Source organism: Chlorocebus sabaeus, chromosome 12 (assembly GCF_047675955.1).
Source record: "Chlorocebus sabaeus isolate Y175 chromosome 12, mChlSab1.0.hap1, whole genome shotgun sequence".
Lineage (NCBI taxonomy): Eukaryota > Metazoa > Chordata > Mammalia > Primates > Cercopithecidae > Chlorocebus > Chlorocebus sabaeus.
In genome coordinates, this window is record NC_132915.1 from 44,986,526 (window position 1) to 45,001,301 (window position 14,776).

Here is a 14,776-nt window from a genome sequence, read left to right on the forward strand (position 1 = left end):
CAAAAACAAACAAAATAACAAAAATTAGGATAGAGTTAATGTTCTGAATATTAGAATTTAAAAGGTCACTTAGAAGTGACTTAAGGATGCTAGAAAATTCTATCATCACTAAAAACATTTTATTAATTGTGTTATAGTTGTGAGGCTGTACTATGTAATAACGACTTTTTTGTTGGTAGGGTTCTTGGTAAGGCAGTTTTGACTCACTTAAGAAAATATCGGCTGGGCGTGGTGGCTTATGCCTGCAATCCCAGCAGTTTGGGAGGCTGAGGTGGGTTTATCATTTGAGGTCTGGAGTTTGAGACCAGCCTGGCCAATATGGTGAAACCCCATCTCTATTAAAAATACAAAAATTAGCCAGGCGTGGTGGCACTCGCCTGTAATCCCAGCTGCTCTGGAGTCTGAGGCAGGAAAATCAGTTGAACCTGGGAGGTGGAGGCTTCTCTGAGCCGAGATTGTGCCTCTGCACTCCAGCCTGGGTGACAGAGCAAGACTCTATCTCAAAAACAAAACAAAACAAAAAACAATAAAACACACACAAAATAGAAAATATCTAATACCTAAACTTTAAGGTGTGGTTGTGCACAACCCAGTATTGACTTTTTTTCTGTAAAATACTTAATTTCCTCAATATCTGTTTTTATTGGTTGATGTTATAGGTATAATATTATTTTAGATTAGTTTTGTTTTTACTCTGTGTTTTTTTATTCACTGCTGTGTAAATACTTTTGATAATACCAGGTCTCTGCTTTTGGAGAACTTGAAACTTTGAAGGTAGTCTAGATAGTATTTATTTTTCTTCTATTTATAAGAATTTTACAAGTGGAGAGATTTAGTCTTCTAACTTACCTATGATTTCTCATATTTAGATTCTTTTTAAAAGCTTTGCTTTATGTTATATATTATATGTTGTATATTAGTTAGTGTATTTTATATTGGCTGTTTGACCACATAGTGACATAATAAACAAGAAGTTACATTTCTGGAGAGCATTTTATGTTAGTTTTACACTCAATTACGGAGACAATCACTACCAGTAATACTAAGTACTTAAGTAATTGTCAGTGGTATTTTTAAAAGAATTAAGCTAAGATGGGATAATAATAATAAAGAGGAAAGTTGTTAAAATTTTAATTTAATAAAGTACATTATTTAATATCAGCAATATCAAACTAAAGCAACTAATAAAATAGACATTTAACCTAATGAATGTTTTTAATTCTAGCAAAGCTTTTTAACATTTGCATTTCTTGAAAGGTGATTTTTTTATGTGCCTGAGCCAAAGAAGTTTTTATATGTATGAAACATATATATAAAATAATTTCAAAATCTTATAAGGTTTATATCACTGTGTCTTAATCATCTTAACATGGATCAATGCTTTCTTAGATTAAAAAAAAAGCAAACTCCCAATCCAATTTTATAAATGCAGTACTGGATACCATAGAATCAAGGGAAAAGTGAACTGGAAAAAGAAATATCCATGGCTTTTATAAACCTCTTTACAACTAGAGGAGTTTATTATCATGGGAAATAAGCTTAACTCAATAAGAAAAGAGAAAAGAGAAGATGCAAACCTAATTCTGAGGGAACTGAAGAATCTTCTGAAGATTATGGTAGAGAGAGAACACTCTTTGCAAATAAATTCTGAATTGCTTCTGTCAGTCATATTCTATATTACAGTAACATAAAAAAGGGCAGAAGTAGCATCTTTCTCTAAATGTGTACTACCTTCAAGTGAAAAAGGAAAAGAAAATTGTATTTTACCTTTCATAATTGTTGATAAAGACCACCTTGTATGATTCATCTTTTTAAAGCCATCATGTGTTTGTAGGAATCATTTTCAAAGGTCCATTTGTGTAGATTACTGACTATACATAGGGAAATGATGAAATCACCTGTGTTATGCAGTCGTAGATGTTGCACATTTAAGCAGCATTTTATGTTCATAATAAAATTTAAGATTGGAACTTCAGTTAAAAATTTGGTAAATACTAAAGTTTTTGTTGCCCTAAAAGGTAGAGATAATTTTTAAAGAAGGTAAATTAGTTTATTATCATGTTATTCAGAATTTGCAAACACAAATTCCGTTCCTGATGTTTCTTATTTTTGTTATCTGTGGGTTTTTTGATTATACCTAGAAGTAATAAAAGTTTTTCTTCATTAAACTCTTTTATAACATGAGTGGTATACTTCATTTCTTGCTGAATAAAAAAATTACGGGGATCTCCAGTTTATTTCTGTTGTCAGCCTATTGGCCCTCATATATCCCTTCTGAAACCGTTAAGGCTCTGTTACCATCCTTAGTGACTTTAACTTTGAATTTTCTACCATCAGAACTGCATAGTTAACCACGATCAAGATGACTGGCACAGAGAGCTCTGCATCTTTCTATGTTCTGTGCTTTATATGAGCCTGTTTATGTAAAATAATCTAGGGGATTCTGGAAAACAAGTATGTTTTAGCCATTAATAAAACAGTTACAGATGAATTGTAGTTCAGAGAAGTAAGTAGAAGGAATATCCTTTAGTGACAAATCAATTTTTGTCTACAACACAGGTCTTTTGCTTACTTATAATGGAAATGCTTATACATGTGTCAGGACCCATTTTGGCCTTTGGGCCAAAGACCTAGTATGGCATCTGGCATATAGTAGTTTCTCTATAAATGTTCCATTCTGCTTTTTAGTTGACCTATATAGTAAAATAACTATCAGTGAGATCATCATGAAAACCTATTCATTTGTTTTGAATAATCTTTTAAGTGTTTTTATGCAGTCGCATTTGTTTAATGGGATTGAATATAAATGTAAAATGTTTGGACTTCTGTGAGGGTAGAATAAAGTGGATAGGACTTCCTGACCAATTCACTTCCAAGACCAATTGGACTTCCTTCCTGTTCTCTTTTACATCGTAGTTCCCATATTCTGAGTCACAAAACATCATTAATTTTGCCTCTGAGTTGTTTTTCTAATGTACTGTGCTGGCCACGTGGAAAGTAGGAGAGCTACTTAAAAACAAACACCACCTTCAAATTAGAATGACTTATTAAGATTTAAAATATTATGTATCATACGAGGCCTCTTTTGTAGAATATATCATGTTATTGTAAAAGTCAAATGAGAAAATACACGAGACCTCTTTGAAAACTGTAGCATATTAATATTTAATTCTAGGCATAATCTCCTCAGTGACATTGATGTAAATACACTCTCTCATGTAGAAGTGACATTAGAAATATAAATGCTTACATTTACATATAAAAGCCAACATTAAAGGTCAGACTAATTGAATAATATTATTGCTTCTTAAGATGTTAGATTACAACAAAGATGATAAATAGTAAAGGGCCTATAGACAGTTCTTAATTATGACCCTTCAATGTATGACTCTAGTGATTAAGTGATATAATATTGTGATGCCTGTTTTACAAATGTTTATCAAATACTTGGAGACTGTGACCCTTCGAGGCATCTTTTTTGGTGATAAAAATCCTTTGAGACCTTCTGTTTAAGGGCTCAAAAGATAGTATTTACAAGTATACCCCCCTTCCCTGCCCAGGTAAAGAATAAGTGTTATAGTTAAATATTAACATGCATGTAATAAAATATTGACAGCTATTAAAATGTAACAAAATAAAATATACTTAGTGTTAAAATAAACATAGAATTAATCAGTCTATGATGACTCAGTCCCTTGGAATCATCTTTTTGTACATAGATTATTACTGTATTTATTACTTATGAAAACATCTATTAATGGGAATTATTAGATGATAAAATCTGGAAAAATGAACAATCATGTTCTGTTTACACAAGTTATTGATATATTTGGGGTAAACTTTGTGCAACTAATTAGGAAACTGTAATATATAACACACTCCTGAGGAAATCATTAACTAGTATGTACTCGTGATAATTCATCCCATTTTTCTTGATGTCTGTTTTAGTGGACTAAATTTCATATCTAAGTTTTTCTGCTTGACTGATTTTTTTTTTTTTTTTGAGACGGAGTCTTGCTCTGCCGCCCAGGCTGGAGTACAGTGGCCGGATCTCAGCTCACTGCAAGCTCCGCCTCCTGGGTTTACACCATTCTCCTGCCTCAGCCTCCCCAGTAGCTGGGACTACAGGTGTCCGCCACCTCGCCCAGCTATTTTTTTGTATTTTTAGTAGAGACGGGGTTTCACCGTGTTAGCCAGGATGGTCTCGATCTCCTGACCTCGTGATCCGCCCGTCTCGGCCTCCCAAAGTGCTGGGATTACAGGCTTGAGCCACCGTGCCTGGCCTTGCTTGACTGATTATTTTAAGTTCATCAAATCCTCTAAGCTGGATGTATTTGGGGATAAAAGAATGTAGTAGAAACGGTTTTGTTTACTCAGTCTTTCAGCAGATTTATTGTACACATATGTTTTCATAACTTGTGAAACTTTTGGAAGAGGCCCATAGAAGCCATAGAACCAAATGTGATGTGGAGAACAGCTGGATATGTTTGGTTAGTTCTGCTGCTGAATTGGAGTCTTCAGCTCATGCCTGGTTTATAATAAAGTAACATGTATCAAACAGTTGGATAGGAGACATTCTTCTCTATATTACCCTCTTCAAAGACTGAGAACCCACTTTTCTTAAGTGTACTAGATGATCTAATTGGGCTTAATATGATTTAGTGAGAGATAGATTATACCAAAAAGAGGTCGATTAACACCTAATATTTACTAAAATAAAAATCTCTTGGCAGTACATAGCTGTAGGAAAGGACATGGAAATCAGCTTATAAATGACAAAATATGTGATAATTTTGTGTTACGTACAGAACTGTTGTTTGGCTAGGCGTGGTGGCTCACGCCTGTAATCCCAGCACTTTGGGAGGCCAAGGTGGGCGGATCACTTGAGGTCAAGAGTTCAAGATCAGCCTGGCCAACATGGCGAAACCCCATCTCTACCAAAAATACAAAAAGTAGCTGGGCATGGTGGTGTGTGTGCTTGTAGTCCCAGCTACTCAGGAGGCTGAGGCAGGAGAATCTCTTGAAACCAGGAGGCGGAGGTTGCAGTGAGCTGAGATTGCACCACTGCACTCCAGCCTGGGTGACAGAGTGAGACTCTGTCTCAAAAAAAAAAAAGGACTGTTGTTCATAGTGTACAGTACATAGTACAGTGTAATACCTGTGTTATAGGCAAACATATATATAGTTAAATTAACCTGTAGTATATATATAAATATATATACATATATATGCATTTTAACCAGAATTTTGTTCTGCTTTCTGCCCTTTCTTTGTTGATTACATTAGGATTGAATGCCTGTGACACAGTTTATGAATGTTACACTAGTTCTCTTAGGTGGTATTGGAAAAAATTATTTTGAGCAGTATGTTGATGTTCCTCTAGCACCCTCTGCTGGATTTGAGAATTAATTCATTGGACTAGAAGATTAAAAAAAATTATTAAGAGGTTTAAATTTAATTACGTCTATCAACAAACTCCTCTTGGAAAGAGTTTGTTTAAAGATTTGAAGATTTTTTGCTGTCCTCACTGAGTAATTGATAGTTTCAGTAATAATAAGCATCTTATAATTTTCTGACATTTCATTTAAAGTGTGAAGTTGTGAAAATAACTACGTGATCTCCAATTGATTATTTCAACCCCCTGTGTTTTGCTCTAAGCAGGAAAAACAGAACTTCTTGATTTTTGGAGTGAAAACCAGATCATTAACTAATTAATATATATACAAGAAGTGAAAACTTGAATTGTTGATTCATTACAGAATCACTGAATATTCTGCATTTTAACAAAATATATGACTATCATTTTGATAGAGAAACATATATGCTTTTTGGCATCTGAGAAAATATTTTAACATTGTTATCCTGGTCTCTTTTCTCTCTGTGCCCTTTACTTACTTTTTAAAAAAATTTTATTTCCATAGGTTTTTGGGAAACAAGTGGTGTTTGGTTACATGAATAAATTCTTTAGTGGTGGTTTGTGAGTTTTGTTCCTTTACTAGCTTTTAAAATCATTTATTCTCAATCCTATGGGCTATTTCCTTGTGATAGGCTGGACTTTTTTCTGACTTACAGAAACTAAAATGAGTATACTGGGTACTGAGAAAACTGACTTCAGTTCTTTAAGGGCAAGAACTTTATCCTGTGGAGTGTAAGTTTTTTTAAAGAAAAAATTAGCATTGGCCCCCCCTAGGATAATGCTCATTCTGGTGTGGGCTAAACATAAGAATTTCTCTGCTACAGTATGCATCATGCTTTATACCTATAACTTCTGGGGGACCCTTGTTCTAGGGATTCAAAGTCAGCATTTAGAAATAACTTTTTTCCCACAATGAGAATCAGAAGCTTAAGTTGGGTAGCTGTCCCTTCCGGACATTCCAGTCAGAGATTCTTTATTTTTTAATTAAGATATAGTTCACATATCATAAAACTCACCCTTTAAAAGTATACAATTCAATGCTTTTAATATATTCACTACACTGTGCAACTATTACCACTATCTAATTCCAGAGCATTTTCATCACCCCACTAAGAAACTTCATATTCATTAGCAGTTACTGCCCTTTCTGTCTCTCCTTCTCCCCTATCCTCCTGCAACCACTTAATATACTTTTTGTCTCTGGATTTGCCTCTTTTGGACAGTTCTTATAAATGAAATCATACAGGATGTGGTCTTTTGTATTTGACTTCTTTTACTCTTTTATATATGTCTTCAAGGTTAATCCATGGTATCACATTTATTGGTACTTCATTCCATTTTCTTGCTGGATAATATTCCATTGTATGGATTCACAACATCTTGTTTGCTCATTCATCGGTTGATGGACATTTGGGTGGATTCCACCTTTGGCTATTCTGAAAAATGCTGCTATAAACTTTTGTGCATAATTTTTTGAACCTATTTTCATTTCTCTTGGGTAAATATATGGGACTGGAATTGCTGGGTCATATGGTAACTCTATGTTTAATTTTTTTGAGCAGCTGCCAAGCTATTTTCCACAGCAGCCAAACCATTTTATGTTCATATGAGTAATATATGAGGTTTTCAGGTTTTCCAATATTTTTCCAATATTTTCTGTTATTTAAATTATAGCCATCTAGTGGGTGTGAAGGTATCTCTTCATGTTTTTAATTTTCATTTCCCCAATGACTAATAGTGTTGAGCATCATTTCATGTAGTTATTGGTCATTTACATATCTTTTTAGACAAACATCTAAGTCCTATACTCATATTTTGAGTTGTCTTTTTATCGTATGAGTTCTTTTTTTATTCTGTATACTAGACCATGCTCAGATATATGATTTGTAAGTATTTTTTCCCATTCTTTAGGTTATCTTTTCATTTTCCTAATAAAGTCCTTCGATACACATAAGTTTTTTGTCTTTTTGTTTCAATTTTATATTGTTACATAAAATGTATACATATTTATGGGGTTCATGTGATATTTTGTTATGTGCATAGAATGAAATTATCAAGTCAGTAGTTAGGCTGTCCATCATCTTGAACATTGATCATTTCTATGTGTTGGGAATATTTCAAGATCTCTCTTCCAGCTATTTTGAAATATACAATACATTGTTGTTAACTATAGTCATCCTACTCTGCTATCGAACGTTAGAACTTATTCTTTCTATCTAACTGTATGTTTGTACCCATTAGTCAATCTCTCTGCCCTGCCACCCACACCCCGACACCCTTTCCAGCCTCTGATAACTATCCTATCATTCTACTCTCTACCTCCTTGAGATTAACTTTTAAAATTTTATATATATATATATATATATATATATATATATATATATATATATTTTTTTTTTTTTTTGAGACGAAGTCTCGGTCTGTCACCCAGGCTGGAGTGTAGTGGCACGATCTCCACTCACTGCACCTTCTGCCTCCCGGGTTCAAGTGATTCTCCTGCCTCAGCCTCCTGAGTAGCTGGGATTACAGGTGCCTGCCACGGGGCCCAGCTAATTTTTGTATTTTTAGTAGAGACGGGGTTTCACCATGTTGGCCAGGCTGGTCTTGAACTCCTGACCTCAGGTGATCCACCTGCCTTGGCCTCCCAAAGTGCTGGGATTACAGGCGTGAGCCACCGCACCTGGCCTATACTTTTTTTTTTTTTTTTAAATAGAGATGAGGTCTCACTTTTTTGTAGAGATTTTGCTCAGACTGGTCTTGAACTCCTGAGCTCAAGCAATCCTCTCACCTTAACCTTCCAAAGTGCTAGGATTACAGGCATGAGCCACCATGCCCAGCTGAGATTAACTTTTTTAGCTCTCACATATGAGTGAGAACATGTGGTATTTGTCTTTCTATACCTGGCTTATTTTACTTAACATAATGACCTCTAGTTCCATTCATATTGCTGCACATGACAGGATTTCATTCTTTTTTTATGGCCAACTAGTATTCCATTGTGTGTATATATAACCCACTTTCTTAATTCATTTGTTGATGGACACGTAAGTTGATTCCGTATCTTTGCTATTGTGAATAGTGTTGTGATAAGTTTTTAATGTTATTTATTTATTTATTTATTTATTTGTTTATTTATTTATGCGTGCTTGTGCTTTACTATCTAAGAATCCATTGCCAAATCTAAGGTCATGAAGGTTTTTGGGTTTTTTTTGAGACAGGGTCTTGCTTTGTTGCCCAGGCTGGAGTGCAGTGGCATGATCTCAGCTCACTGAAGTCTCAACCTCCTGGACCCAAGCCTTCCTTTCTGCTTTAGCCTCCCAAGTAGCTGGGACCATAAGTGCCCCTCACCACACCTGGCTAATTTTGTTTATTTTTTTGTAGAGACAGGGTTTCACTATGTTGCCTAGACTATGAAGATTTACCCCTATGTTTTCTTCTAAGAGTTTTATGGTTTTTAGCTCATATATTTAGGTCATTGATCCATTTAGAATTTATTTTTGTATATGATATGAAGTATGGGATCCAAATTTATTCTTTTGCCTATGTATATCTAATTGTCTCAACATTATTTAATGAAAAGAATCTTTTCCATTGAGTGGTCATGGCACCATTGTCAAAAATAAATTGACCACCCAATCATGAGTTTATTTCTGGACTGTCATTTCCTTTCAGTGGATTTATATGAATCTATATGTCTATCCTTTGCTGGTACCACATTGTTTTGATTATTGTAGCTTTTTTTTTTTTTTTTTTTGAGACAGAGTCTGGCTCTGTCATCCAGGTTGAAGTACAGTGGCTCAGTCTTTGCTTACTGCAACCTTTGCTTCCCAGGCTCAAGCCATTCTCTCACCTTAAGCCTCCCTTGTAGCTAGGATTGTAGGTGGCCAACACCACACTTGGCTAATTTTTGTTTTTTCTTTTTGTTTTGATAGAGACAGGGTTTCACCATGTTGCCCAGGCTGGTCTTGAACTCCTGGGCTCAAGCTGTCTGCCGGCCTTAGCCTCCCAAAGTGCTGGGATTACAGGCATGAGCCACTATGCTCGACTGATCACCGTAGCTTTGTAGTGAGATTTGCATTTATGACATATGTCTTCCATCTTTATTCTTCTTTTTCAAGATTGTCATGTTAACGTTTTGAGAAGTCTTTAGTAAGGAAATTTGTTTGGTTTTAATCTTGTGTTTCTCACATGCTTCTGATGATGAAATTGCTTTTTTATATAATAGCTAACAACATCCTGTGGGACTGGTATTCTGTGGAAACATTTTTTGAGAAGGGTGGGAAAAAAGTGACTATGCGGGGAATATTTTATTTGCCTTATCACGTCAGCAATATAGATTGGAATAGATTGAGTTAAACTCCCCCTTCCCATTTACTTTTTCTGTTTAGTCATGAAATAATTCATTCTAATGTTTTTTTTGTTGTCATTGTCAAAATATTATAATTTTTTAGACAGGGTCTCATTCCTGTTGCCTGGGTTGGAGTGCAGTGGCACGATGACAGGTCACTGCAGCCTTGACTTCCTGGGCTCAAGAGATCCTCCCACCTCAGCCTCCCAAGTAGGTGGGACTACAGGTACGCACCACCATGCCTGACTAATTTTTGTATTTTTTTTTGTTTGTAGAGTTGGGGCTTCATTATGTTGCCCAGGCTGGCCTTGGGCTCCTGGGCTCAAGTGATCTGCCCGAGTTGGCCTTCCGAAGTGCAGGGATTACAAGTGTGAGCCACTGTGCCTGGCCTAATTTTGTTATTTGGGTAAATAATGATACCATTGCCATACTTCCCCCTTAACCTAAATAATTTTGCTTTTGTTGTTTAAAAATGTTTCTCAATATGGAAAATTTCACACATACATGAAAGTAGAAAGAATATTGCAGTGAACCCCCATGTGCCTATCATTTAGCTTCAACAGTTATCAGCTTATGACCAATCTTATTTTATGAACACCAACCCTCACCCCTAACTCCTGGGTTGATTATTTTAAACCATATCTAGACATTATATAGTTTCATCCCTGAACACTTTAGTATGTATTTTTTAAAAGATAAGGGTTTATTTTATTTATTAATTAAAAAAATTTATTTAGTTAATTTTTTTGTAGACATGGAATCTTTCTCTGTTGCCCAGGCTGGTCTCAAACTCTTGGCCCCAAGCAGTCCTCAGCTTCCCAAAGTGATGGGGGCCACTGTGCCTGGCCCAAAGATAGGGGTTCAAAAAAATACTAATCATTATCACACCTAAAAAAGTAATAATAATTCCTTAGTTACATCAAATATCCAAATGTCCTCATTTACTGGTTTTCAGGGTGTTTTGAGTCTTCAGATAAAACTGTGAATATTTACTAGTTTCACCTTTCAGCAGAATGCCTGTTATTTTTAAATACTTGAGTAGCGTAAGTTATAAATGTCAGATTTTACTCAAAGTATTATTTTATCCTTTGGATTTAAATTATCTTGAGACCCAAAAGGATCATATTTGGATTTATTGCTTTCTGTAAAAAAAACAAAACTATTTTCTAGTATAATAGCTCATTAAGAAATATTTTTAATAGGTTGTAGAATCTAAATAAAGCAAATAGTTCATTGTAAAAGAATATTTTGTGAATTTCATGTTTGTAAAACACAGAGTGATTATATCCCAAAGCAGGATTATTCCATGACTGTGAAGGCTGTCAGAACTAGGTGCATCTACAAAGGCCTCTAGAGAAGAAGGGATGTTTGTGTTTATGCTCTGCATTATGATAATCATTATGGAAATGATTTGCCCAGAAAGAAGTATAATCCTTTCTTAGTTATTCATAGACTGCTTGATTAGTTTGTGGATTATTCAGTTTTTATTTATACTTCTTTTCATTGTGATCCATTACCATCTTTGTCTGTAAACAAAAAGAAATGGTGGAAGAGAAGGAAAATCAGATTAATCAAGTTGAACATTTAAAAAAACTTGGCTTAGGCTAAATGGTTTAGTTAATATAATAAATACTAATTTATTTTTTTCCCACATTTCATCTAGGAAGGGAAAGCAAATTAGTAATGCCTTTCTCTGTCCCCATTGAACTACCCCATTGACAGACAGGACTCTAGGCATGACTTTTCTTTGCTACCGTTATCTTGAGACATGCTGAGTGTTCCCATAGTTCTATTTTTCTGCCCCCAACAGATTGTTGGTCATGACCAATTCTCTCTTTGGGACTAGTAATCCGCTACTTCCCAGGGTTGCATTTTCTCAACAGAAATTGTATTCAAAAATAAAGATCTTGACTTCTGCTCTGGCCAGAAACTGACTCTTGCCTGAAAAACCGATAAATTAGGCTTCATCATATGGAAACTTTTGCTTTGCAAGTGATACTGTTAAGAGAATGAAAAGACAGGACGTAGACTGGGAGAAAATATTTGAAAATCATATATCTAACAAAGGACACGTTTTCAGATTGTATAATGAACTTTTAAAGCTCAGTAATATGAAAATAAACAGCCCAATTAAAAAATGGTGAAAATATTTGAACATATACTTCATCAAAGAAGATACACAGTTGGCAAATAGGTACATGAAAAGATGCTCAGTGTCATTAGTCATTGGGGAAATACAAATTAAAACTAAAATGAGGTAACTACTACATGCCTATTCGATTGTCCGTAAAACCTCAAGAAACCAAAAACAAAAAATGATCATGCCAAGTGTTGGTGAGGATGTGGAACAAAGGAAAATTTCATATATTGCTGTTAGGAATGTAAGTTGGCACCGTCACTTTGGAAAACAGTGTGGCAGTTTCTTAAAATATTCAATATGGCTGGGTGCGGTGGCTCACGCCTGTAGTCCCAGCACTTTGGGAGGCCGAGGCGGGCGGATCATGAAGTCAGAAGATTGAGACCATCCTGGCTAACACAGTGAAATCCCATCTCTACTAAAAATACAAAAAAATTAGCTGGGCGTGGTGGCGGGTGCCTGTAGTCCCAGCTACTCAGCAGGCTGAGGCAGGAGAATGGTGTGAACCTGGGAGGCAGAGCTTGCAGTGAGCCTAGATGGCGCCACTGCACTCCAGCCTGGGTGACAGAGCGAGACTCGTCTCAAAAAAAAGAAAAGAAAAAAAAAATTCAGTATGCACCTATCATTTGACCCATTCATTCCATTCTTCATTGTTTACCCCAGAGAAATGAAAGTGTGTGTCTTTACAAAGTCTTGCTCACAAATGCTCATAGCAGTTTTATTTGTAATTGCCTAAACTGGAAACAACTCAAATGCCCATCAGTAGGTGAACAGATAAACCAGTTGTGGTCTGTTAACAAAATGGAACAATATTTAACAATGAGAATGAATGAACTGTTGATGCATGCAACCACATGGATAGGTGTCAAAATAATTATGTAAGGGGAAAGAAGCCCGGCAATAGAAAGCATAATATATGATTCAGTTTATATACAACTCCAGAAAATACAAACTGCTCTATAGTGACAAAAAGTAGATTCGTGATTACTTGGGTATGTGGTGGGGTGGTGAGGGCTGGAGGAAGGCATTACCAGGAGACATAAGGTATCTTTTAAGAGTGATGGAAATGTTTCCTATATTGATTGTGGCAGTGATTTAATGGGTGTGTACATGTTTGTGTGTGTGTGCATAAAAATTTATCAAAAAGTGTATTTTCACTATGTGTAAGTTATTATATATAAGTTGTACCTCAATAAAGTGTAAAGAAAAAAAAGCAAGCTCTGGCGCATTCTTCCTGAGTGTGAATTTTACACTGCGTTCTTGCAAAGAAAAAGAAATGAGGCTGCAGGTCCACTAATCTAAAGTGTTAATTATCATTCTGGACTGTAGTGATCCATATCTTCTTTAAATACCAATGTTCATGAATTTAAACTTTTGTTTTCAGGCAACTACTCTTAGAGTGAGGAAATTAGAAGAAAACATTGAAGCAGAAAGAGCAGCGCATTTGGAATCAAAATTTAATTCTGAAATTATTCAGGTAAAATGTAAACAAATATTTTGGCCTGCATTTTCTTAATTTGTGTTATAACAGCTGGGAAAAACAGCACTATGTTCAGAGAACTAAGGTGTGCATTGAGAATGGGTAACATATTATGATGACACTGATTATTGTATATAAGGTTAGCATACAGTTGAGATATACTACCTTAGTGGAGGAGTTGGCACACTACAGCCTACAGACTAGGTCTCACCCACTGTCTGTTCTTGTGAAGTTTTGTCTTGTCCATAGCTGCTTTTGTGCTACAGTGGCAGAGTGGAGTAGTTGTGATAGAGAACTTATCTGGCAGTCTGCAAAGAAATTTGCGGATTAGAGTGTCCTTTTTCCCAACAGCTGTGGGATGAATTTCTTTTTGAGAACATTGAAAAAATATGCGTGTTATTTATTGAGTGCGTATCCTATGCATATCACTGTATTAATAGCTGAAGGTGTAAAGATGAATGAACTCCTTTTGTAACTTGTATTTCGTTACCAGAGATACTAAATATCTGTCTCCAGATACATAGATGCTTACATAGATGTACAAAATACTGAAATACATTGGGAATATAATAAAGAAAAGGATTAAATCTGGGAGGGGAATTATATGGAGGCCTCCTAAGGAAACTATCCTTTTTGCTATGCCTTAGAGAATGAGAAGGAATTTCTAAGAGAAGTGAGAGCAGAACATTTTATTAGGGGTTAGCACACTACTGCTCATGGGCCAAGTCTGACTTGCAGCCTGTTTCTGTAAAGTTTTATTAGAAGATAGCCACGCCCATTTGTTTACATATTGTTTATGGCTGCTTGTCGAGACAGACCTGTGGTCCACAAAAACTAAAATATTTACTCTGTGGCCCTTTACAGAAAATGTTTACTGACCACTGTTCTAAACAACTGCTTGGATAAAGCCACTAAATAAGAATATACTTGTTCCCTTTTGAGAAATACTTGCATTGTTGAGTGGTAGAGCTTTGGGAAAAGTTTGGAGATAATGGTGGAAAGGCATGATGAAGACTAATTATGAAAGTCCTTTTTCATGCTAAGAAACTTAGACTTATTTTGAAAGCAGTGGAAAGCCACTGCAGCTTTTGGGACACATAGATATGAAATCTAAGTTTAAGAAAATAACTCTGGTACCATACTGGTAGATAAAGGAAGGGAGTGAAGATAGGAGACTGGGTGAAGAGATGATGAACACCTGAATCAAGGCAACAACTGTAGCAATGGAAAGGAGGGCTCCTGTGTCAGAATAATAGTCCCTCAAAGATGTCCACATCTGTCCTTATCCTCAGAACCTGTGAATATGTTACCTTACACAGCAGATGGGACTTTGCAGATGTGATTTATTTGAGGATCTTGAGATGGGAGTTTGTCCCAGTTTATCTAGTTGAGACT

The 14,776-nt window shown here is 35.5% G+C and overlaps 1 protein-coding gene across 6 annotated transcripts in view; it reads left to right on the top strand.

Moving 5' to 3' along the window:
• The window catches only part of CCDC171 (coiled-coil domain containing 171), a 398,768-nt gene that overhangs the window by 66,562 nt on the left and 317,430 nt on the right, over positions 1-14,776 (top strand). For all 6 annotated transcript variants that reach the window (XM_007969189.3, XM_073021619.1, XM_007969191.3 and 3 more), the window contains one exon: positions 13,286-13,378. In XM_007969189.3, the coding sequence (XP_007967380.2) occupies positions 13,286-13,378 (93 nt within the window). The remainder of the gene's footprint in view (positions 1-13,285; positions 13,379-14,776) is intronic.